General features: G+C 38.0%; 1 protein-coding gene across 5 annotated transcripts in view; it reads right to left on the bottom strand.

Annotated features, from left to right (window-relative positions):
* Positions 1-22,089, bottom strand: part of VPS35L (VPS35 endosomal protein sorting factor like) — a 56,048-nt gene extending 33,959 nt beyond the window's left edge. For 2 of the 5 annotated variants that reach the window (XM_086622248.1, XM_086622249.1), the window contains exons 1-17: positions 22,063-22,089; positions 18,360-18,459; positions 17,247-17,414; positions 16,802-16,924; positions 16,428-16,452; positions 15,298-15,374; positions 13,670-13,798; positions 10,425-10,509; positions 9,336-9,395; positions 7,955-8,051; positions 7,491-7,538; positions 6,369-6,462; positions 4,110-4,187; positions 3,622-3,744; positions 2,879-2,925; positions 587-698; positions 261-377 (exon numbers count right to left, since the gene is read on the bottom strand). In XM_086622248.1, coding sequence (XP_086478374.1) covers positions 261-377; positions 587-698; positions 2,879-2,925; positions 3,622-3,744; positions 4,110-4,187; positions 6,369-6,462; positions 7,491-7,538; positions 7,955-8,051; positions 9,336-9,395; positions 10,425-10,509; positions 13,670-13,798; positions 15,298-15,374; positions 16,428-16,452; positions 16,802-16,924; positions 17,247-17,414; positions 18,360-18,459; positions 22,063-22,079 — 1,500 coding nt within the window. In that variant the 5' untranslated portion in view covers positions 22,080-22,089. Of the gene's footprint in view, positions 1-260; positions 378-586; positions 699-2,878; positions 2,926-3,621; positions 3,745-4,109; positions 4,188-6,368; positions 6,463-7,490; positions 7,539-7,954; positions 8,052-9,335; positions 9,396-10,424; positions 10,510-13,669; positions 13,799-15,297; positions 15,375-16,427; positions 16,453-16,801; positions 16,925-17,246; positions 17,415-18,359; positions 18,460-22,062 lie in introns of those variants that run through there. The other 3 variants (XM_086622250.1, XM_086622252.1, XM_086622251.1) reach the window with 2 other exon arrangements.
* Positions 22,090-23,327: the final 1,238 nt, after the last annotated feature.

Here is a 23,327-nt window from a genome sequence, read left to right as displayed (position 1 = left end):
AGGTCCAATTCATGCAGACCTGGAGATCTAGCACTAATGACAAACCTCAAAAGTTGCTTATGTAGAATCATGTTACACAGAATTAAGTTAGAGTTAAGGAGAGCTCAGAAAAGCAGGGACCAGGCATCCTATTTTTTGGCAACTGTGCGTATCTAGAAAACGTAAACCATGTCATGCTAAGCATATGCTTACCAAACAACTGACTACAGTTTTACCCTAAACACAGAATCAGTAGTGAAACAGAATGGATAATAATTCACCTGTGGGTTCTTTAGCTTTGTTATAACTTTCCAGGCTTCATTTAATATTTGAAGGCGATCATTTTCAGGAGGATCAGCCAATGCCAAGTTTAATCCCAAGGAGCGAAAGAGGAGATGCTGAAAGTTAATGAGAAATTTTAAATTAATAGCAGAAGATGCACGTCTATCTAACACTGCTCTAGCAGGTACACTGTGCAGAAAGATTTTTTTTTGCATCAAACCACTTTTTATTTAAATGATGTGCAAGTTATGTAGGCAATTAAGAGTATAAATAATTCTATCAGACAAGGAACAGGAATTGTTACAAATCACACACAAAGATTTACCTTTGGGAATCCAGATTCATCACACTCTTTAATCATGCCAATGAAGTCCATAGATCTTGTAGCAATAAACTCTGCTCTGAATGCTGACATCACTGAATTCAACAGCAAAGCGCTGCAATGGACATAACGCAAATCAATTCAGCTCAACATCAACTAGAATTCTGTTGTCCCTTCATTTACATTCAAATGAACTTCTTAGACTAACAACTGTCCAGCATTTATTCTAAATTTTAAAAAAGGGATAAGGAACGAAAAACACTCACAAATTGAGCTTGCATTGATGAGTATTAATAGTGCATAAGCAAAACAAGAAAACATTAAGATAAGGAAAACATAACCCAGCCTGCAGCATACTTATTCCACATAGGTTTTTTATGAAGCCATCATTTTACCAGAAGCTTACTAGAAAGATCAAGTAAAGCAGGAGTAGCTGACACATTTAGAAACAGTCATTTTAACCACAGATCAGAAGTATACTTTGGTAGGGCAAATCTCTCTTGAAGAAGTTTTTCCTCACAGAATTAAAATACATATGCATTACAAAAGTCAGATTTCTAGCAGCTGCATTGTTAGCATTAAAAGAAATCCAAACAGTCATTATGATATGATAACTGGCAATGGCATATTTAGACATCTATGATTAATCATTCAGACACATATTTGTATCATTATCAAGCCAAAGTTACTGATGGAAGAGTGAACTCATTGTGTTACTGTAAAACTCAGTTTATTGAGACTATTATGCAAACATAAGAACCAAAATGCAGTATTATTCAAAAGGCAATTCCTTTGGGCAAACTCAGCCATGAGTTAGCACAGAAGCTGCCTCATAAAACACTGTGTCCTTCGCTAGTCTGAAACAGGCAGTTTGAAAACAGAGCAGTTTACCTTGAGGGAAATTCTATAGAGTGCTTAAAATAGCCCACTATCCTCTGTGTTTCTGACTGAGCATTAGTGGTCCCATTGCAATTCGACTGGAATTTGCATTTTATCCTTACACAAGTACTTCCAGTTCACTAGGCATATGCTTTGCAACACAGAGAAACAGGCTGTCACTTTTCACTTAGGTGGTTGCAACATAGTTCATGGAACATACTGAGATTATTTAAAGATTTATATACTGATGCCTCTTGCCTTGTAATATTTTGACAGTCATGAGAAGACATAAAAACATAGCTCCACTTTAAAGGAAAATTACCATGCTTTATAGATCATCTAAACTGGATTATTCAATTTCTCAATAAAAAAAGACATGTCCCAAAAAAATGTCTTAAAAAAAAAGCCTCATTATACTTAACATTTTGTCCTTTCTTCAAAGAGCAAACAAGCATAAGGAAGAGGCATCTAGCCCATCTCTACAAGAAATACTAAAAGGTGATTTAAAAATAAGTCCCACAAAGCAAATCAACACCTATACAAAATAATCAATACAGCAAAGTATGTGGATTATTTTTACCCATATTATACACTCTGATACAACAACATCTTTGCATCACATTTTTAAAAATCACACTTTTCCTGCACTCTTTAGCTCCGTCACAGAATGCTAATGCTGGCATTCCTAATCTAAGTGACTAAGGTATTTTAGTTCCTCAGTCACTGCAGAAGTGGACTGTGCAAAGCCCATCAGAAAAAAAAAAAAAATAGGTAGCTGAAAACCATCACAGAACTCAGCCTACCTACCCAATAAAATGAACTGAGATTAGCTCATCAGCAGGCCAAATTGCATTCACACAGCTGAGAAAGTACATCCAAAACTTTCAGACCATCTTGCTCAACTGCTTACTGAAGGTGATTAGTCTGCACACAGACTCGTAGGAGACATTTGGTATACTAATTTTCATGTTGAAAAAAGCTGTCACCTAAATATTACCATCTTGCAAAGGGGTCAGCTGCTTTACAACTTCCGTTGCAAAACACGTGTATGGGCTGACCATAGCCAGTGGAGGCTAAGGGGAAGGAAGGGTGAGGAAAACAGGAAAATGAAGCACAACCAGGAATCGGAGACATGGCTGATGGGGAACACATTATATGTCCTGAACTTTGGCTTAGGAGCCAAAATGCAGCAACCAAGTTAAATTAATTAACTTTTGCTCTACGAGTAATCTACCATATTTTAGAATTCCTCTCTGGAAAACAGATGTTCACAATCACAACTTCGTAAGCCACTGGGAGAACAAAAGCTATACTATGCATCCAAAAATTTTTTCAAAAGGGAGAGAGAGGACTATATTACAGGGACTCACGGGTGCTCATTACAGACTCATGTGTTCTACATTGTGCAATACTTACTTGTTCCCCAATTTTTTGCATCTTTCCATCATCTCAGTAAGCAGAACCTGGAAGAATCACTTATTAAAATTAGTGAGTAGAGATTCTGCAAATAAATTCAGCTTTAATTACTGTAGTGAAGTCTACTAAAACCTGTTTTAATTACCTACCCAATACATTCCAATAATCCTATCTTATTCTGTATTTACAACACAAGTAGTACAACATAAAACACACCTACTGGAATAGATACAGTGGCATTTCAATCAAAACCACCATTTTATGGAAGTCAAATTTGCAATCCTTCAAGCCAATGCCACTTCTCAGAATAATTTGCCAGTCAGGTCAATTAACCCTGGCAGGAGAGGTGAAGATTACCAATTCTCTGCCACAGAACACGAAATAGACTGACTGAGATTAAAATAGCCTGTTGATCATGTTAAGCAATTACAAAGCTACAGTTTACTCAAATTGTTTTTATATATGCATGACAGAAGGATGTAATGAATTCAGGAAACAAAGATTAAACTAGCTAAAGGCCAGCAAGAAACAAACAGGAACACTGCCTATGATTTTAAAGCGGTCTAACTTGAGGTTTGTGGAAATGAACATTCTTCCTGTACAGAAGAGAGAAACAGACAGTCATATCTAGGCTCTTGCTTTCACACTCATGTAAATACTGATTTAGGGGTTTTTTTGATAGGCAAAATTAACTCTTCACCCTAGCACTTCCTTTAATATTGAGCATTACCACATTTACTTACTTCAGGAGCACGGTATGCAATACACTGTAAAATCCAGTCTATAGCAGGAGAATATAGAGTCAAATACAAAGGAATCTCCACACATTGTACTACCAGCTGATTCTGAACCGTATCCCCATGAATCTGTTCAAATAAAAGACAAAAACATGTTGCTGTGAAAAGGTATTTAACAGGAACTATGATAAACTGGACAAAGTTCGTGTATGAATGGAAACGATAACAGACAAGATTACAAAGATACACAGATATTCTGAAGCATTCCTTGCATGCTGGGGAAGAAAATATCAAGCTCATAACATACAAGTATGGAAACATGCTGAATAGAGTAGTTTCAACTTATCAGAATGTAAAATTTCCATACTATATCTGGGTACCGGAACATCCCTAAATCTAGATTTAAGAACTTCAAAGATTTTTTAAAAGTATGTAGTAGTTTGGTTAAGGAGTGTATTTATGTGATTTTGTGAACAAAAACCCTATTTGCTTACTTGTTTAAATGTTAGAAGAAAGTCAAAGAAATTTTTGTTAAGGCTTTCTTTGAGTTGTGGTGCCACTTCCATCCCAACCTGTATTAAAAGAAAGAGAAAGATTTTTATCTCCATCTATCAAATACGATTCTGCTTCAACTGAAGACAAAAATGCTTTTTCCGGAGGAGTACACCTAGTCACACACATCAAACCTACCAACAGAATTGAATCATTTTGACTGATTATTTCCTGGCTTACTATTACAGTCATGTCCACTAACAACTACCCTCAGGTAGTTACAGCTGTGTTTAAATATGGCTCTCCTAACACCAGCTCCAAGTATGTGTAAGCAGTGAGGAAATCAATGTCTACCCTATTACCTGCACTGCAACAGTCTATATTCATTGTACGGAGAAAGCCTACAGCAAAGAACTTTTTAAAAGTCAGTCAAAGTTCAGAAATAGCTTTAAATCATGTGTATTTATTCTGCGAACAGAATGGAGCAAGGATCCCAAAGGAAAATATGAACACACAGATACAGGTAAAAGATTGATAAATAACACAAGGTGATGCACAAACACAAGGCCTATATAGTAAAGGCCGGAGTTGCAAAGGAAACTAATCCATACAGGACTGTTTTCAATACCACAGATAAAAAATATCAAAAAATAAATGTGACATGTTACTAAAGAAAAGGGAAAGATGCAGAAGTGAATGAGAAGTTAGTTGGCTTAAAAAAAATACACAAACAAATCCATCTCAACAGTTTAAGGTTCCCCTCTTCTAACAAACCCAGGGGTCCCTGAGCAGATGCAATTCTAGCCGACTTCACCACAAAGCAGAGGTACCTTGCACAGACCCATGCTAGTCATGCATCACTTTTCTTTATATACCACTTCCTTTCAAACCACGAGGCTAAACTGAAATGCATCACCTTGCTGGGTAAAGATCTGGTTCTTTGGTTTCATGCAAGCCCTTATTCCCACATTTTACTACGCTGTGGCTTTAGACATCATTTGCACCAATACTACAGATTCTATGTTCCAGAATTTATGTTTTTTTTTTTAAAAAAAACTATTTTCATTATCTTCATTGTCAAAGTAAATAGTGTCAGTAGCTGGAATACAGAAGATTAAATGCCTTTCATTCCAATGAGTTTTCTTATTTAAAAAAAAAAAAATTCACTATTTCATCTTTGTGGACAAAAAGGAGCAGCTAAGCTCTTCCTTACTACGTTATTGCAATTACTACTACTAGATTATTAGTCCTAACTGCTCTATCACTATGCATCTCTTTTAGCTGTATCAGGCACAGCGAAAGGTGGATTGTGCATACAAACTGTTTCCTAAAAAACCTTCAGGAACCTTGCACTGTGTAGCAGGACTGATTAGGCTATGACAAAAATGCAGGCATTACTGTATTTCAAGATTCAAATAAACTAAGCAGCTCATCCGTCAGAGTAAACCAGAGGTTAGTGATCTCTTGAAGATGCAGGAATACATATGGGCACCCATACATACACCAAGAGCATCCTGGACAGTTTATTCGAACATTACAGATATATCAATACTGAACAAACTCGTTGCATTTCACAAGGGCAGCTGATTTCATGCAAGTACTGCTAATTAGCAGCCCTACGATTTTCCAATTATAGTCGAGATCTTTGCCACTACTTCAAAAATGTATTTCACAAACATTTTTCCAGTATTGATGAATCATTTCAGAGTCTCTTCTCGGGTAAGTTTATCTTGGCTGAGCTGTTAAGGTAACTGCAGGAGTAGGTGAGAATAAGAACATGGCCACACTGTGCACTCAGACACAAATCCACTGTCTGAAAGCTTTACCAACTGCCTCATCTGCCAAGAAGCTTACCAGCCCTTTGCCTGCCCTGTACACTCTAGCAGTAGGAGGAAGAAGATAAACCTAGGGAAAGTGCATATATTAACTATGAAAAGCAGCACCTAGCAATCAGACAACAGTGTGTGATCTCAAAGTCCAAACTCTCCTTCCACTAAGGTCCTTAACATTTTGTCCTGCTTGAAGATGAAAAACTGGCATAAGCAGCACATAAATTTATTTTTACTTATTATAAACACTTAAAGAAAGATTCCCCATCATTAAAACAAAAGAGAAATCTTATTTTTTGGTCTGCTGGAAGGAAGAAACAGGATGATGACTACTTCAGGCAAGAACAGTAGTTAAAAGATACTCTCCTTTAGTGGCAGAGATAGCTGAAGTAAACCTTCGATACAGATCTGAAGTGTTAAACAATAGCCTACCCTGCAAAGGTATGCTCTTGCATAGACTGCAACCAGTGGATCTCCAATTCCTCTAATCATAGATGTTAACCGTGGGAGACATTCTGAAATCCCCCTGTTAAGATTTTTCAGAAATGAAAATGAGATTTAACAATTGATAACAGAATTATATCACCTACAAATAACTTCAGTAGCTGCCTTGTAGATTGACAATTGAGCGTGAATTATAGAAACATCCACCAAAGAGGAAGCATACTAGCACAAAATTTCATTTCAGAAGTAAAATTTTATTTTATTTTAAAATTTTATTGTAACACATATCCTATATTCAAATTGCAGTATTGGCCATTAGGAGCAGCACAGATAGCCAGGTTGGATGCTTGGCTTGTAAAAGACAAGCAGAATTAAAAAACTCCTCCTCCAGTTTGGAGGAACAGCAGAGCTATAGGAGGGCTGTAATTCAATGTGAATAAAGTAGCTGCTTAAAGCAGAACTATTTGTATGTCTTATTTTCCCACAGGTCCTTTTTGACAGAGCTGTACTAGTGCCTGGAGATGAGACCCATCAATTCCAGTGAAAGAACTGCTTTTTAAGGATAATGAAGTTGTCACTAGAGTAGCAATTCGGCTTAAAACAGTCATTTCAAAATATAACTGAAAAAGGATGAGAACACGTGAAGAAACATTTTCAGCTCAGCAAGTGGCACTGTTTGGCAACATAAGAAGCTTATACCAAAATTTTCCATAGATAATGGTTCACTGCTCCTACATTGTTTCTCCAGCTCTGTCTCTAGCAATACAACACATCAATATATTCCTTTCAGTTTTCTATCCGGTCTTTCTGCCACACTCCTCATCTCAACAATCTGAAGCCACTGGTTTTTAATTTGAAAACTCCTGATATCACAATTATACATATATTCCAAAACTGCAAACAGTATTGCATTTCAAATTGTATCACAGTTCACCTTGAATTTTTTCCATGGCATTCTCACTAAAAACTCCAAAACCTTTCAGTACTGCTTCTTCTCAGATCAATTGAGATCCTATCCACCATTAATCACAGAACTTGCATGCTTATCTCCTTAAATTAGTTCACAAGCCTGCCCATTCCCTTCTTCCCATATTTAACATTTACTCTTACGTTTTGGATAGGAACTTATTGCACTTCAGTATTGCTGCTTCCACATAACTAAAATGAAACCAAGTTAAGGAACAAAACTAACATACATGCCGTTTAAAAACACAAAACCAAACTTACATACCAAATACACATTGAATGAACTATTTCAAGGCCTTCTGTAATTAACCTCACAACACTTAGTTGATTTTTACAATTCATCTACAAGATTTTTACTTTTTCAAAAGTTTTCACACATCAACTCTACTTCATCGCTGCCATGCTGCTCATATCCAACAATTCAGCACTCAGTTTACTAGAAACATGACTCTAAATTAAATTCAAAACATACAGCCTGAAACAAACAAAACAATGTCAGTATAAACATCAGATTGCTGTGGGTTTTATTGAAACAAACACATTTGGTTTTGGAAAAGTCTACGAAAAACCCACAGTCACACTCCGAGAGTCTCATTTGACAAGGATACAATCTGGGAATGAGTTCTCTGATTGAAGCAATCTTGAAAAACCAGTTTAAGCAAGTTTCTTTAGCAGTATCATTAACACTCTCCGGTGAAAAATTATCTGGGGAAAAAAAAAAAAAAAACAAAAACCATCCAGAAATAGTTACATTCTTTGTGGAAACAAGTTACTTTTCATTCTAGGTTTAAAATCCTATTCTCTTTCAACAGGAAATTAGGCTCATCAGAATAAACTAGGCAGTAAGTTTGCTTCTCAGCTCCCCGGCGCAGCAGGAAGAGCCAAGTACACGCACAGCAAGAAGAGACTAAAGCTTCCATCTCACATCAAGTAACGTTTCAAAAGCTGAAGTGAAGCGCTCACAGCTAATCTCAGATCCGCTACTTAGAAATCTCACCTCTGCCTCCCCACAAAAGCAGAAATTGTAAAAAAAAAAAAGAATCTATAATGAATACATGTATATAAATCTATAACAAATACATACATATAAAGAAATTTAAGCCCTGAAATTCTTTACTTTAAAAGACTAATACAATTTTTAAATAATATTATTCAAAACCATATTGCAAGAAGTAGGAAATCTTGAACGCTGACAGAAGACTTGTTTTTGTACACTAAACATCTAACGCTGCAGCTCATGAGCTCTGGGACTATTTGTGTCAGCTGCCAGCAGCAAAAAGCTGCCACCCCAGGACGGAACAGATGGGTTAGGGGGACAGTGCTCTGGTCAGGCAGGCATGTAGTTGCATGGCTAACTGCCTCCTCTTTCTCTAGGTTGCCTGCAGCACAAGGCAGAAGTGAGCTTCTTGGGATCAACCCCAGTCTGAGGCAAGATGGTTGGGAAGGATGGGTCCCTCTTCTCTCAGTGATAAAGCTTCTGCTGTGAATGTGTGTTTATGAACTCCTTGTGAAACAGTTTTAAAATACCAGTGCTTTCCCATCCCTGCTCCCAGAAGGTGAGAAGCTCCTGCTCCACAATAAAGTTTCCAACTTCCAAGACTAAAGAAGCCACACACTAGATGCTGACTAAGTACAGGAAGACATTCTTTCTCATCTAGGACCACGGGAGTTCTTGTCCAACTTTGTTTTGTTTTACTTTCAGAAAACAGCATATGCCAAGAAAAAAAAAAAAGGAAAAAGTCTTCGTTCATCACGTTTTATTATACCTTAGGTATATTCTTCACAGCTAAAATGTAAACTTGCATAAACACTGTGAATGATGGAAGCTATAAGCAATGGATTTTACTCTGTTAAAAACCAAAAATTACTAGATTCAAATCAGAACTTTTTCCATAGGAGATACAGTAGCATGGGTCCTGTTTAACCTTTCTCAAGTTAGCTCAGACATGATTTTTCCCAGTAGCTCAGTAGAAACAAACGTGAAGTTACCTGGCAGAGTGACACGATTGTCCACGCACATTGACAGAATTCTTTCATACACTAGTTTCCCTGTTTAAAAAAAAAAAAATTAAAAAATTATTCATAACAAACTAATGAACTGTAAAACACCAAAACATAGAATCATAGAATGGTTTGGGTTGGAAGGGACCTTTAAGATCATCTAAATGTTAATACAGAGGTTTCCTCTCCAAGATACATTGAAATTAGCTGGAAAAAACCTTCCTCAAACAGTAACGTTACACTGCCCTCTAGTGAGGCTGAAATGTTAAATCTGAATTTAGCATTTCACACACTATAAAAAAACTCGTTCTGGCTCCCTTAAGAGCAGAAGTAGCACACAGGTCAGATTTCTCCCAGGCCAGGAAAGGACAGCTGGTGTCCTGTCTTTGCCGAGTTCAGGTATTATGTTATCTTCAGCAACTTTCGCTAAGTAGGAAAGAGCACAAAGAGGAAGCAAGACCTGAAAAAACAATTGGATCTATGTCATAGCATATCCTGCTGAAATCAAAATACCCTTCGACTTTGAACGCTGTCATAAATCTTTTTCATAACATGGCAGAAAACCAAGAGAATCGTATGAAGTGGGTGACAATTTCAATTAATTACAAAAATTATAAAAATAGATTAAAAAATGCAGTAACTACATTTTTATCACTTTATAGTCCATATTCAGCTAAAGAAAGCTTTCTGACTTCTATTCTTCAAATATAAATAGAATGAAATATCAAGTCAAGAGGTGCCAAAACTAAAATATTTTCACAATAACGACAGTGTGTTTTAAATTTAAAAATGCAGAGATAATGATTTTTCCAATGGTTTTGTGCTAGATATACATAAAGCATAGAACTACAAAATAAAATATTTTTATTGTAAAAACTTCACTCATAAGAGTTTTTGAACAATTATATACCACATTTATACCTCTACTGTCCAAATGTTCATGTTGGAAATACTCTGTGTTAAAACTGAGAGTCATTTCAGCACTTTTTGGATAAGTTTGGCGTTTTCTAACATTACAAAAAAATAATTTCATCTTATTAAAAATTGTGTATAAAGTCTGGCACATTAGGTACTTACCAAAAGTATCAAGGATATCTGTAATTAGAACAAATTTACTTGGATAAAACTGGATTACTGTTGCATCTGAAAGAAGCTTAGAACACTAGAAGGAAAAAAAACAAAAAAAGAAAGAAACATTTTTAGAAGACAATGCAAGTTTGTGTTTTTACTCCAGACAGGCTGGAACAGACGAATAGCTACAGATGGAAAGAATCAACATGAACTATCCAGCAAAAAAGCTCAAGAACCTCTAACATAGCACATCATGGTACTCGTATTTTTCAGGTTATTGTTCATTTCCAGCAGAACTAGTCACAGACCTGTTTTTCCTTTATGCAAGTAAATCTACAATGCAGAATTTCAGCTGACCATGCAGATCTATGCATTTGTTCAGACAAGACAAATTCTCTCCCAGAAGAAGCATAAAAAGGCATTTTTCTAAACCAACTTTTTTTAAGGGCATTTTTCAGCTTCTCATCATCTCTCTAAGCATCCATATCAAACACAAAATTTGATATAGACTAAATTAAGAAACAATTTTAAAAGTTCAGCTAATGAGCTTTTCAACACATCTTTGCAGCTCACATAACTAGTTTAAACATTTTGGAAACAGGCCAGCTGGTCCATAGGCAGCTCCAGGGAGGAATCGGTAATCCATCACCACCCCCAGGCACCCAACACGATCGTGGCATCTGGACTATAACAATGGCTGGTACAAAGTCACATTTGAAAACACATTAGCTAACTTAGTTCTAGTATCATTGAATGCCATTTATGATATGAATTCAAAATACACATTGAGGAATGAAGATATTTTTAAGATATCTAATTAAGCTACACTTTTGTTTTCCAGGATGGTGCAAAAACTGCAGACTAAACTGGAGTCAAAAACTTTGGCAGAAGTTTATTCACAAAAAATCAACTTCCACCTGAAGAAAAAAGGCAAATGACTGACTGGGAGAGAAACCCACCTCCTTCCTGCTTGAGCCAAATGCGGCCTTTGACCTCAAGACTGATAAGTACAGTATTGTCTGTGATCTGACCCTTCTCTCTCCTTCATCAGGAGAGAGGGTTCTTCAGTCTCAATGGAATAAATAAAGTTCAAGTTTTCATTCCAAAAATCCAGGAAGCAATCTGATACCCCACAATATTGCTTTGTTTAAACAAGGAAATCATAACGTTTTAACATGCTTAAATGAGGACCACACTTAGTCTATCAGAGAGGAACTTAAGTTCACCAGAAAGACAGGCGAGAACATTCACATCTTACAACCAAAGCAGAATCTTCCCTACTTGGTGGTAAGTCAGTCACCTTCAAAGAATGGTAATTCAGTAGCTGTTTACGACCTACATGTACCATGAACACTTAATTATCACTTTTCTTAGAGCTCACATACATAATCAACTTACTTCAGCTTACTCTAAGTAGCTTAGCTTATTCCATCTTGACAAGTAAAGTATCTTGTGAAATGGCACTTGAGGAATTCACATGCTGTAAATTCAGACCCTGCCTTAATAACCAGAACTCTTCCTGCACGTCAAACTCAAACTCTTGTGCAGAGAATGACAGTTTCATCCTCAATGTCCAAACGAAAGATGTTATGTAATTGCATCATTAGTTCTTAAATCAAGATAATTCTAGTATTCAAATTAAAATTTCTTCTTCCAGCCCAGTATACATTTCTGAAAATAACAACCCAAAAAAAAGGCCAAACTTAATCATCCTATTGCACACTAATCAGTATGCGATGACAATAATCACAGACTATGAACATAATCACAGTCTGATGTCAAGAAAACTGCTTAATTCTTTTAGAAGATACAACATTCTTAAAGTCATGTTATTTACTAGGAAGAACCACAACCAGGAAAGTTCAGTCAGGTTTCTACTCTATCCTGCTTTCTAAGTATAGAATTATTATTAGGTACTTGCAGTCTACTTTACGAAAATTGTTTTCTTCATGTTAACCCAAATGCCTATTTCATTCTTACCCAGTCTTTCAACATTAACAATGAGCGTTTGCAGCACGAAGTTGAAATGCAAAGTGAACACCTAGACATCACTTTAAGACAGATAAACATGCAATTTTGATACTACTTTCCTAAAAGAAAGCACTGAATCCCATCTTAGATACTACATTACTTCAAAACTGTTTGTGAAACCATTTGTAAAAGAATACCTGAAAGTATTAGCATGTAGATTATCACTGCATGTCAGACACTGTAAATACACTGTAAATACAATGCACTGTAAATACAGCACATCTGTGCCCCTTTTCTCTCATCCAAAGACTTAATACTGAATTCTCTCTCACTAAAATATTCAAACTTCACAATGCTATATATGGATTTTTTTAAAAAGAATAATAGTGCTGATTTCATAGTATTACAATAGAACAGTAGTCACCCTAGGTCACATATTATTTTTTGATCTCACTTCATTTATATTTCATTTCCTTTATTGTCTTTACCACAATTTAAGCTGAAATTACTGCAAACAGCTTCACAAGAGTATCGAGCATGACAAAAAAAAAAAATAAACCCTGACTTTATATAACCCCACTTGATGACTATTAGCATTACATCAGTTTTACAGCTTTTAAGGATGTCATTATCTCCTCTGTCCTCTGATGCACTCTGCCTCTGGCCTTTTTTGAGGGCCAAGCCAAACAAAAGAGCATTTAATTGTCCTATTTCCCCCTGTCCCCCTCAAAGCCAATCACCCTAAATGAGCCAGAGGAAGACTGGGACAAGCTCAAACAACAGCAGCAAAATACACACAGTTAAAAAATCTGGAGTTGTTTTCTGTAGCTTGCTAGGGTCCTGAGTCAGATTATTCAATTGCCTTAGTAAGTCTGGATGGGAAAACACTGACATTCAAAAAACTATTCTGATATTATTTGGGGTGGGGAGCAAGGGGCTGGAAGGGAAGAGGAGAGGAAAGGAAATTGCATGCCCTATGAGGAGCTGATATCACTACACGTTATTTATTCTATTACCCCGTACCAGGTAAAATTTCCTTATCTGTCATTTGGCCACTCTCTTTAATGAGAATTCCATCCCACATACCCTAGTCAAACTCAATACACAACAACAAAGTTAAAAATCCAACTGTTGTCAGAAGTCATAAAGAAATGAGTTTCAGTGAAGAATAGAAGAAAATAAGAGAAAAAATAATAGAAACCCTCCTCTCCCCAAGAAAGAAATCAGACAAGCCACACCAAACTCATCATTTGTGTACAGAACAAAAATGTAAAACTGACCTGGATGACTATTTTCAGAGCTTTTACTTTCTGATCAGAGGACCAAGCATCCTTTAAAGACTGGTTCAGTTCTTCAATTCGGTTCATGTAATCCTGCTGAGTCAAATTCAACAGCTCCTTCTGCGACCCCTGGCAAGAAAACACAAGCCTACTTAATAAGAGAGGGAGGGAAGGAAGGAAGGAGAGTGCCATTATTACACAGTCAAATAACCGTGGGGAGAGACAAAAAAAACCACAAAACTTATTACGGAATTCCCTATTTTTCCCTTCTTACCTTTGCAGTATCAATATTGCAGGTGTTTAGCACAGGATTGCATCACAATCAAACAGTTGCTTTGTTTTTCAAGAGACATACATGCTGGTACCCAAAGAAAGTTGTCTGTGAGGTCAGAAATGCCAAGCTCTTTCAGTGGTATTTTACTCATGGTATAATTAGTGCACTAACACTATACGTAAGCATTCTAGCACCTATGTAGAAGCAGCATCAGAGAGAAATGAAACGTTTTACCAGCAATGCCCTAAGAAACATGTGGACAGCAAGAAAAATCTGGCTGTGCCCTCAGTAAGAACACAGAACTATCTTCATTTCATGCTCCATATCAGAGCATTCTAGTGATCTGTTTTCCTGAAGATTTTACAGACCTTATAAAAAGATTACGTATCAAAAATGAACTAGTGAAACACTGGAAGCAGAAATAATTGTTTAAGCTTTAGAACCAAACTGACACAGGAACAAAGTGAGTAAAAATGCATTTAGAAAAATTAGAAGGTGGTTCTGGAACAGTCTTCAGTAGAAGTATGAGTGACATTAAAAACTGCCTTCAGGACTGGTTTGATGAGTTTACTAAGCTACATTACAGAACAGATTTCATAACATCTGACAGTCTAGAAACAACCATCAGTAAAAACAATCACAGATGAAGAGATAACATGCAAATGCAATTACAGTTTCACAAAGGGTTACATATTTCCTTATGATAAAGGATACTTGATTTTTCTACTAACAGAATCCAATCCTTTATTTGTCATATGCAACTATTAGAACTGTGCTGGCTCAGGCAACAGGCAACCTGAAGTTAGTGAACAGGCAAAGGTTTCAAAACAACACTACCCAAAACAATTCTAGCAGTACCCCAACAATTCAGGTTTGAGAAAAGTTATGGAACATCTCATCTTTGCTCAGTAAAATACTGCAGTTTGAGAAATAACTTGAGTACTCAGTATTTCTATCAAGCACACAATGTAACTTTAACTAAGCTCAGGTAGACAGCACGCAGCTTCTGCAACAGGCGCAAACAAAATTATCAGGTGTTAAGACTACCAGGCTCCACGAGGTTTTATGGCAGCTGCAGACCATGAACAGTACCAAGGTAAATCCACATCGGTAGATGAGGTGAATTTTCGAATCACAATTTCTAGTGATACAAAAATATGATTCTGCCTGAATTCTATAACAATAAAGACTGAAATTACTAGAGAAGTCCCATGGAAAGTATATATTTATCAAAGTACTGCATAAGCACATGAAGAATCAGGACCTTTTTAAAAGATTTTATAAAAGCTTTTTATTTCGCAAATTTATTTCACTTTCTAAATGGTGATGTAATTGGATCAGAAAACTTTCTCACCTCTTCCAGATCATCCAGTTCTTCTAACCTTGTCCTCACTTTTTCAGAAACTGCCGAGCCAGTAGTTGTAGCTTTTCCTGTAAAGAATTATATCGTTGAGTTTCTTTAACATTTAAACAGTTGGACTTCTGAAGAGAAACAAACTTGAAGGACCTTGACAGACTCAGACAACTAGTCAGCTTCCATGAGAGAAGAAAAGTGGTTTGATTCATTTGGTGACTATTCTCTAAGACACACATTTAAACACCTACAGTTCATTCACTTTGAACAGGCAATGACAAGTAAGCAAAACTGAATATAAATGGATTTTCTTGGAAGTTTTGCTGGTAAGGAAAGAACCACTGGCTAGAACCATAGGATAGTTTAGGTTAGAAACTCCTAGGGAGGTCTGTGTCCAACTCTCCTCCTCAGAGCAGGTCCAATATTGAAGTTACAACATGTTGCACAGGGTTATATATCCAGTTAATTTAACAATATCTAAGGATGGAGATGTCACACTCTCTATGGACATCTTGTTTCAATGTTTGGCCATTCTCATTCCAAAAAGGTATTTCGTATTTTTGCAGAAGCTGAAACACTGCTTGTTTACTCATATATAAAAATTCTGGTTTACTATGCAATCAGCCATGACTACTTAGCCCAGATTTGCTTCACTAGAAAACATGATAAAATATTTAACATTTGGTTCTTTTTTGAACACTCAGCATACAGTTGAAATCATTTCACATTCATGTAAAGAGAATAACTGAACAAGTTCCCAAGGGACTTTTTTGCTTTCTTCCAGCAAGCAGAAGAGCTGATAAACAGGATCCTCAAAACATTATTGCTCACTTTAAACGGAAGACAGTTTTAAGCTACAGTGGAATGCAGTGAATTCCATTTCCTTCCATAACACAGTCACAAATTCATTAGCCTACAGAAAGAGAAGAACTGGGGGTTGGGTGGTTTGTTTGCAATAATTATTTTAAGTAAAAATCCAGCAGAAGTCTTATTCACCAAAAAAATACAGATCCAACCATATGTCAGAACCAGAGACGACAGGAAAACACATTTCAGCTATTCTTGACCACAAACCTGTCACTGTACCCTACCCTCAAGCAAAATCTGTTACTGTTAAAGCAACTTCTTACCTTTTTCAGATCCCATGTACAGATTCTGTGAAGAAACAGAAAAAGCAGACTTTTAGAAAACATGTACTTGCTAGAATTCCAAGAATGCACAGAGTAATTACACTGCTAATTAAGCCTCTAATCATTCAGAAGTAGACATAAAACCAGAAGTTATTTGTATTGTTGCAAAAAGACAAAGCGATTGCTTCTAAGACTTTTGGACTCAACTCCAAAACAATCATTAGAAGTGAGATCTGGTGGTACAGCTTTCTACAATATTAAAACTGAAATTTAGAGGACCAGTATTTACTCATGAAATATTTACAAAACAGCAACATCCAAAATCCATGAAAGGACTAGCGCAAATAAATAAAACTGGAGAAGCTGTCACTTACAATAGAGAGCTTCTCCGTTGTTGTGTATCTAGCAAGGATTTCACCGCGTTTGCTTGACCATGGTTCAAAGTCACTTCCTACTGCTGAGTTGTCATCCCTATCTCGTTTCTTTCGTGTGCCATCCTACGAGGAGAGTACGAGTGCAAATGTTAAATACAAATCTGGAAAAAAAAGAGAAGGCTGATAAAGGTCAACCTAATGTTTTGAGTGCTAACTGATCCTTCCAAAAGTTGCAATATTAAAACAAAAATCCATATTTAAATAAACATGTCAACATGAACCAGATAAAAATAGGTAAATAAAAAAAGAATATATTATTCTATGAATACAGTATATTTCCTATTTGCATTAACCTAACTGGTGAGATAAATATATTTCATTCAGAGTTGGCTTTGTTTTGGTTTGGTTTTTTTTATTTTATTTAGTTAATTGCCTCCAGTGTTACCGTGGCAGCAGCAGTAGTCACAGGATCTGCAGCTGCTGCAAATAATGACAAAGGATCGGTACCATCCAATACACTGCTCAATGGATCCATTATAGAACTAGAAGAAGAAGAGGAGGTAGAAGAAGTACTTCCTTTCCGGCTCATTTTCTTGGTCTTGGATTCAGTAACCTAAAAGAAAAGTTCAAAACTGTCAAATGAAAAAGCTTTCTCTTCCCCCTATTTTCTTTAATAAATCATCAAAATGTGTGCTACATAAATCGTGCTGTTGCAATTAAAGCAAGGACCAACAAAAGGAACTCTTTGGTATGAGCATCTGCATTTAAATTGAAGCACCTCCTTTTCCCATGAATCTGGAGGCACTCTTCAAGAGCATTTCCATTACTTTTTCTTTTCTTCCTTCACAGTTCTGTAGACCTAGAATTGAACAACAACCACTCTAAATTTCTTTCTAGTACCTCTCCTCTATTTTATTGTTTTTCTCCCTCTCCTCCAACCTCTTTCTTGCTGTTTGAGTTCCTCTGTCTCATCTTCACTTTTCTTCTATGATACTCAAGCCTGGAGCATCAAATCTATTTCTAAGGCCTCTGTCTTGCCTCCCTACTGACCTTCCTAAGTAGAAACTGCTGTCCATTTATCATTCATTAGCATATTACTATCGTCTCTTTGAAGCTGGATATTTTTGTACATCCAGATTTTTAAAAGCCTCATACATTAAAGAAATTATAAATGTTTTAAAGCATACAGCTGACTGGAAGTTAACCTGAAAACAAATCTTACATCAAGCAATTATGCAGGTTATTTGTAATGCAGCAATTTGATTTTAAACTTATCCATTATTCAGCATTTAATGCAACCAGGAAAACTCACAAGCTGGAACACTGTATTTGTCAGAAAGAGACTGTTTTTGACACATGACAGCACCAGCAAACTTCTGTAAAGGACAAAGAGAACAAACCTTCACGCCTCTAAAATATCAGGCCACTAATATAGAAAGCAACTGCACTAGTACCACCAACTTCAAAGCCTTTTAATTTTAAAGGAACAGAAGTAAAAAGAGGAACATGATTGGTTTTAATATGCATTCATTTTCCAAAAGCACAAAAAGAAACTCACTGTAATGGGTTTCAGTGGATGGTAGTCACCAAAATCCAAGGGTACAGATTCCAGTTTGCACACTTCAAATTCTGAAACATAGCTTCTCGATCTCGCGTGCCTTAAAAAGCAAGAGTAAAGGGAAAATATATACGCATACAAATAATCACACACAAATAGAGAAACATATCCCACGTCTATATAGATGCAGGTATATTTACAAAGAAATAAACGTTGAAAAGTCAATGTAAAGACCAAAATTTCTCCTCCTACTGAGATGCATAAAACTAAAACTGAAGAAATTTTACTTTCAGCCATTGAACTGTATTCTGCCTTTACAGCTAGATTCTCTTCCATTCCAGTGGACATCAAAAGGGCAATTTAACCAAGCATTTGTATACGTGACAGGGTGATGGAGATTATTAAACACATGTTTCAAACTGAACAGTCAGAGTAAAGGAAAAAGGTAAGTATGAAAACACAAGGGAAGAAATCAAATGATCACGCACAGATATAATGAGGGACTGCACAGATTAACTTGTGTAGCTGCAAAGCTCTTCCCTGAGAAATCTATTTGCATCTATTCACTGTAATCATAATAAAACTTGCAAAAGTCAAATTATAAGAAAAAAAACTATCAGTACTCATATGTTTGCACTGTGGTAAGCCCCTGTATAAAAAGCCTTGCCTCACCTATGATGATTACGTATGTCATTAAGTGAAATAACAAAAAAATACATGTATTTCAGGTTTTATTTTGAATCTGATATTAAGAGAGAACTGTGAGAACTATGGCCTCCATCTCTAATTAAAAGAAGATGTGAATCCAGAAAAGAACAGAAGTAAAAGTATCTGAGTAAAACAACTTAGTTGCCACGAGGAACTAACATTAGCATACACTAATTTATCAATCACAGTTTAAGATGCTGCTTTTTTGTAAAACAGACCATTCATCTTGGCTTTAATTGCTCAAAAATAAATTTACATTTTAAAAAGGCTTTTAAAGCACTTTTGACAATGTAGGAAGGCAAAAAAGGGGGATGAAAACTTCCCTGACTAGCAACAGAAGACAATTTCAAAAGAGACTCAAGAGTTACAAACGCTTTCTAATATCTTTGACAACACATCAATATATGAAATTAACTCCTTTTAATTGTATGGAGTAGTAGTAATGGTTAAAAAGGGACAAAAAAATATGAACTCACAAAAATACATAGGACAGCTGCTTCCTAAAACAACGGCCATCATAGCTATCGCACAGTACAACAGTTAAGCACTAAGGCAGAGATCCAAAAAAAACTAGAAAAATATATTTGAAAAGGTTTTCTCTCATTCTGCCCTTCACAACTTCTTCATTTCTTTTTTAGTCTTTGAAACACACAGAGTAGCTAATTCTTCTTTCCTGTTTCATTCAGGATCCTGAGAATGTTTATAGCACACACAAAGGTCTCAGCTGAATGAGTAGAAACAGTGGATACACAAAGATTTCTTTAATCAGACTCCTAATGAAAACAAACAGCTTTCCCTCCCATAATACACATCTTTGCCAGAAAAACTAATCCAAACTTTAAAGAATTCCATTCCTACTCAGAGATCTAGCTCACTAGGAAGAATTTCAACAGTGTTAAGCAGCCGGTTCTTCCAGAGATACTATGTACTCCCAAAAAAAAAAACAGATTCATTTAAAAAAAATATTAAGAATTAGTTTAATTACAGTTGTGCTACTCCAAGGAGAAGCTTTGACATCTAACAAGATACAGCAGAGCAAGAGAAAGAGTCCAGTGAAAGCTACATGCTTATTCCTTTTGTTTTCTTGATCTCCAGCTCCTTTTCCGTATACATGACTAGTCTCTTTAATTCACTAATGATTCAATAGTCCCATGATTCAATGACTCTCTTTGCTCACTTGCTTCATGGGTTAATTAGCATCTGGGTGAAAAATCTTTCAGACTCTTTCTGGCTGTTTAATTATAACATTTCTTTACTCTGTTACAGTTCTGTCAGCATTTCCATACCTCTCCTTTACAGTTATTTCCAAACTAGTAGCAAAGAAAGATGTCACTGACAGTTCACACTTGGCATACCACTCCCAGGCCAAAAATCAATCCCACTCTAATTATCATGTATCACTGGGCAAGTATACACGTCTCATACATGTGGGAATAAAGAAGAGCTATTCACCCTGCAAATATGTCTGTAAAAAGTACACTTACAATGTGGCTAGTCAAGAGACAAGAGAGCTCGTAACACAGCTAACACGGAAGACAAGTGTTAGGACTCTCCAGGGAAAGGAGACTAAGCGTTCCTTTCTTGGCCACAGCAGCACAGCCAACTTCCAAGAGTAAATAAAGATAAGACTCGGGCCAAGCTGGGGTTTCATCCCCAGTGCACACTGCAAGATACACCCCTTCCTGCAGGTGCTCTTTTAACAGTGGCTTTCAACCTTTTTACCCACACGAGCATCACTGCAATTGCCACCACTCCACGCCTTCAACACTTGCCAAACTGTCAACCTACTTCTTCTTGCCTGCAAAACACCTTTTTAAAATTAGCATCCAACAATGATTAAAAATAGTTAGCATTCTTCTGAACCCTGTAGCATGATAATATCTCCCATATTACAGATAAACATGCATTAAAACATTTTACTCTGGTTCATTATTTCTGCACAGCCACTTGTGCATCAGTGCTACCAGACCTACGTATTAGCCTGCTACCCCACTGCTGCATTACACAAAAATCAGTTTGTCAGCATCCCTACTGCTCTGCTTCGTGGCTGCAGTCCTTGGTTTTTCGTTAGATTTTGGTACTGCTAGAAATTCTGAAGTTGCAGTCACATGTATTCTTTTCAGTTTCCGCAAGTTCACTGACCACACACGCAGATCCCACTGAAATTACTGCACCCGAAGTAAACAGCAACAGTTCCAAGAGCCAACCAAGGCATTACAGCCATCTTATGCCCTCACAATTTCTTAGCTACATAAATTCAAGTTTTAAAGTATTTCGTACCCCAATGAATTTATTTTAAAAACCACAGCTGTGATTTTGTTTGTAAAACCTTGAATAGTTTCATTAACAGTGAAACTTCTATATCCACGAATTATTTCCACTTTTTATTAAACATACAAGTTTGCCCAGACATTAATAACACGAAAGGGACCCGAGGGCCCGCTCCTGCGTGGGAACCCCACGGAACGTGGTGCAGAGCTGCGCCACCGCCCCGGCACCGCACGCAGCGAACGCAGCGTGTTATAAATCTGATCTGCGCCGGCAGATTTCTCCAGACAGCCGCCAAGAGAGCGCCGGGCCGCGCTGCCAGCCGGCGGAGCGGCGGCCCCCCGCGCCCCGGCCGCACCCCGCGCCCCGGCTCCCTCCCGCCACTCGGGGAGGTTCCAGCCCCTCTGGCTGAGCGGCCTCGCGCCCCGCAAGGAGCAGTCCCCAGGGCGAGGGCTCCTCAGCCCCGCGGCCCCCGCTCAGCAGGGCGGCTTCCCCCGCCGGCACGTTCGGGCGTCCTGCGAGCCGCCACCGCCGCAGCACCGCGGCCCCCACTGCGAGGGGCACCAAGGATGACGGCCGCCCTCACACAGCCGCGGGAACCCGCAGCCCCCTCAGAGCCCGTCACCCGGCCCTGGCCTCCCCCAGCGCCGCCTCCGAGGCCGGGGCAGCACAGCCCGCTCCCGGGACGGAGGCAGGCAACACCCACCCGCTCCCCCCGCAGCCTCACCAGGGGAAGGCAGCCATCTTGCCTTCCCATCACGTGACGCCGCGGCCGGGCAGCGCCTTCCGCCGCCATTTGCCGCCCCGCCCCGCGGCGGGAACGCCTCGCCTCAGAGCTGGCGGCCGGCGGGGCGGCACGGTGACGGTGACGGGCCGGGGCCGCGCTCCTGCTGCCGCCGGGCGGCCGCGGAAGTTCCTCTCCAGGCTCTCGCGTTGAGTGCTGCCCGGGGTAACGCCACGGCCGGAACTGTTCGCGGAGAGGTGAAAAGGCCGTCACGGAGCAGCACGGATCGCAGCGAGTCGTGAGGTGGGAAGCCTTGCACCAGGGGGTTTGCCTGTTCCTAATTACACAGCAAGTGGCTTTTCAACCCAGAACGAGAAAATAAATGCAGTTCTTTTCAAAGATTTAAAGTTTATTGTGCAGTATGCTTTAAGTAAAAAGCAAGACTGGTGAGAATGAAATAAAGTACAAAAATAAATACACTTTTATAATGATATTACAACTCCACACAAAACCAAAATTAAATACGTATAAATACAAAACATATCAAATACAAAACCAAATCCTGGCACTTGTCAAGAGAAAGGCCTCATGAAAGTTAAAAAAAACTTGTGCTACAATGTTTTATTACAGAAATTGGAAGCATGCTTAAAAGTGAAGGAGGTTTAGGTGTGAAACCTGAACAGAAGGTAAGTGTTCACTTTTACTAACACTTAAACTAAACCTATTTTTACATCAACATTGCCTATGCTAATAATAAATACAGCACATGAAACATCCTTTAAAAACATCCATCTGTAGCACTGACACATCAACAGCACGTTTTGTCACCTGTGACACAGGTTACTCTTGTCATTGTGAATTTCTCCCCTCTTGAGACGTTTTCCACTCCTGAAGCAAGCTGGGACCCAAAACAGAGCTTTGATGCCTACTGGGTGCGCAGGAAGCTTACCTCAGGCATTTTCTGTATTACGTCTTAAATTTTAAAGAACCAGAGCCTTTATGTGAAGGAGGCAGGTCCTCCACTGGTGTAAGCTTTTAAATTTACACCATTAGGGGATTCCCCCCAAGCTTTCAAATGAATGCCACAGCAAAGAGCCACTGAGCAGTGTCATTCTTAATAAGTCTGTAGGCAGCATGTCTGCCTTTTTCCAAGTATGCAATTTGGGTAACTAACTGTATGGGATAAAACATTTGTTTTGAACGTCACTAGCTGCAGAGGACAGACTTGCTGGTAGGTACAAGCCACAGCTAGCACCGCAGGCAAGACA

This window comes from Tauraco erythrolophus, chromosome 17, assembly GCF_009769465.1.
Source record: "Tauraco erythrolophus isolate bTauEry1 chromosome 17, bTauEry1.pri, whole genome shotgun sequence".
In the NCBI taxonomy this organism is placed as follows: domain Eukaryota; kingdom Metazoa; phylum Chordata; class Aves; order Musophagiformes; family Musophagidae; genus Tauraco; species Tauraco erythrolophus.
Note: the sequence above shows the minus strand (reverse complement) of the source record. Positions and strands in the feature narration are given on the sequence as shown.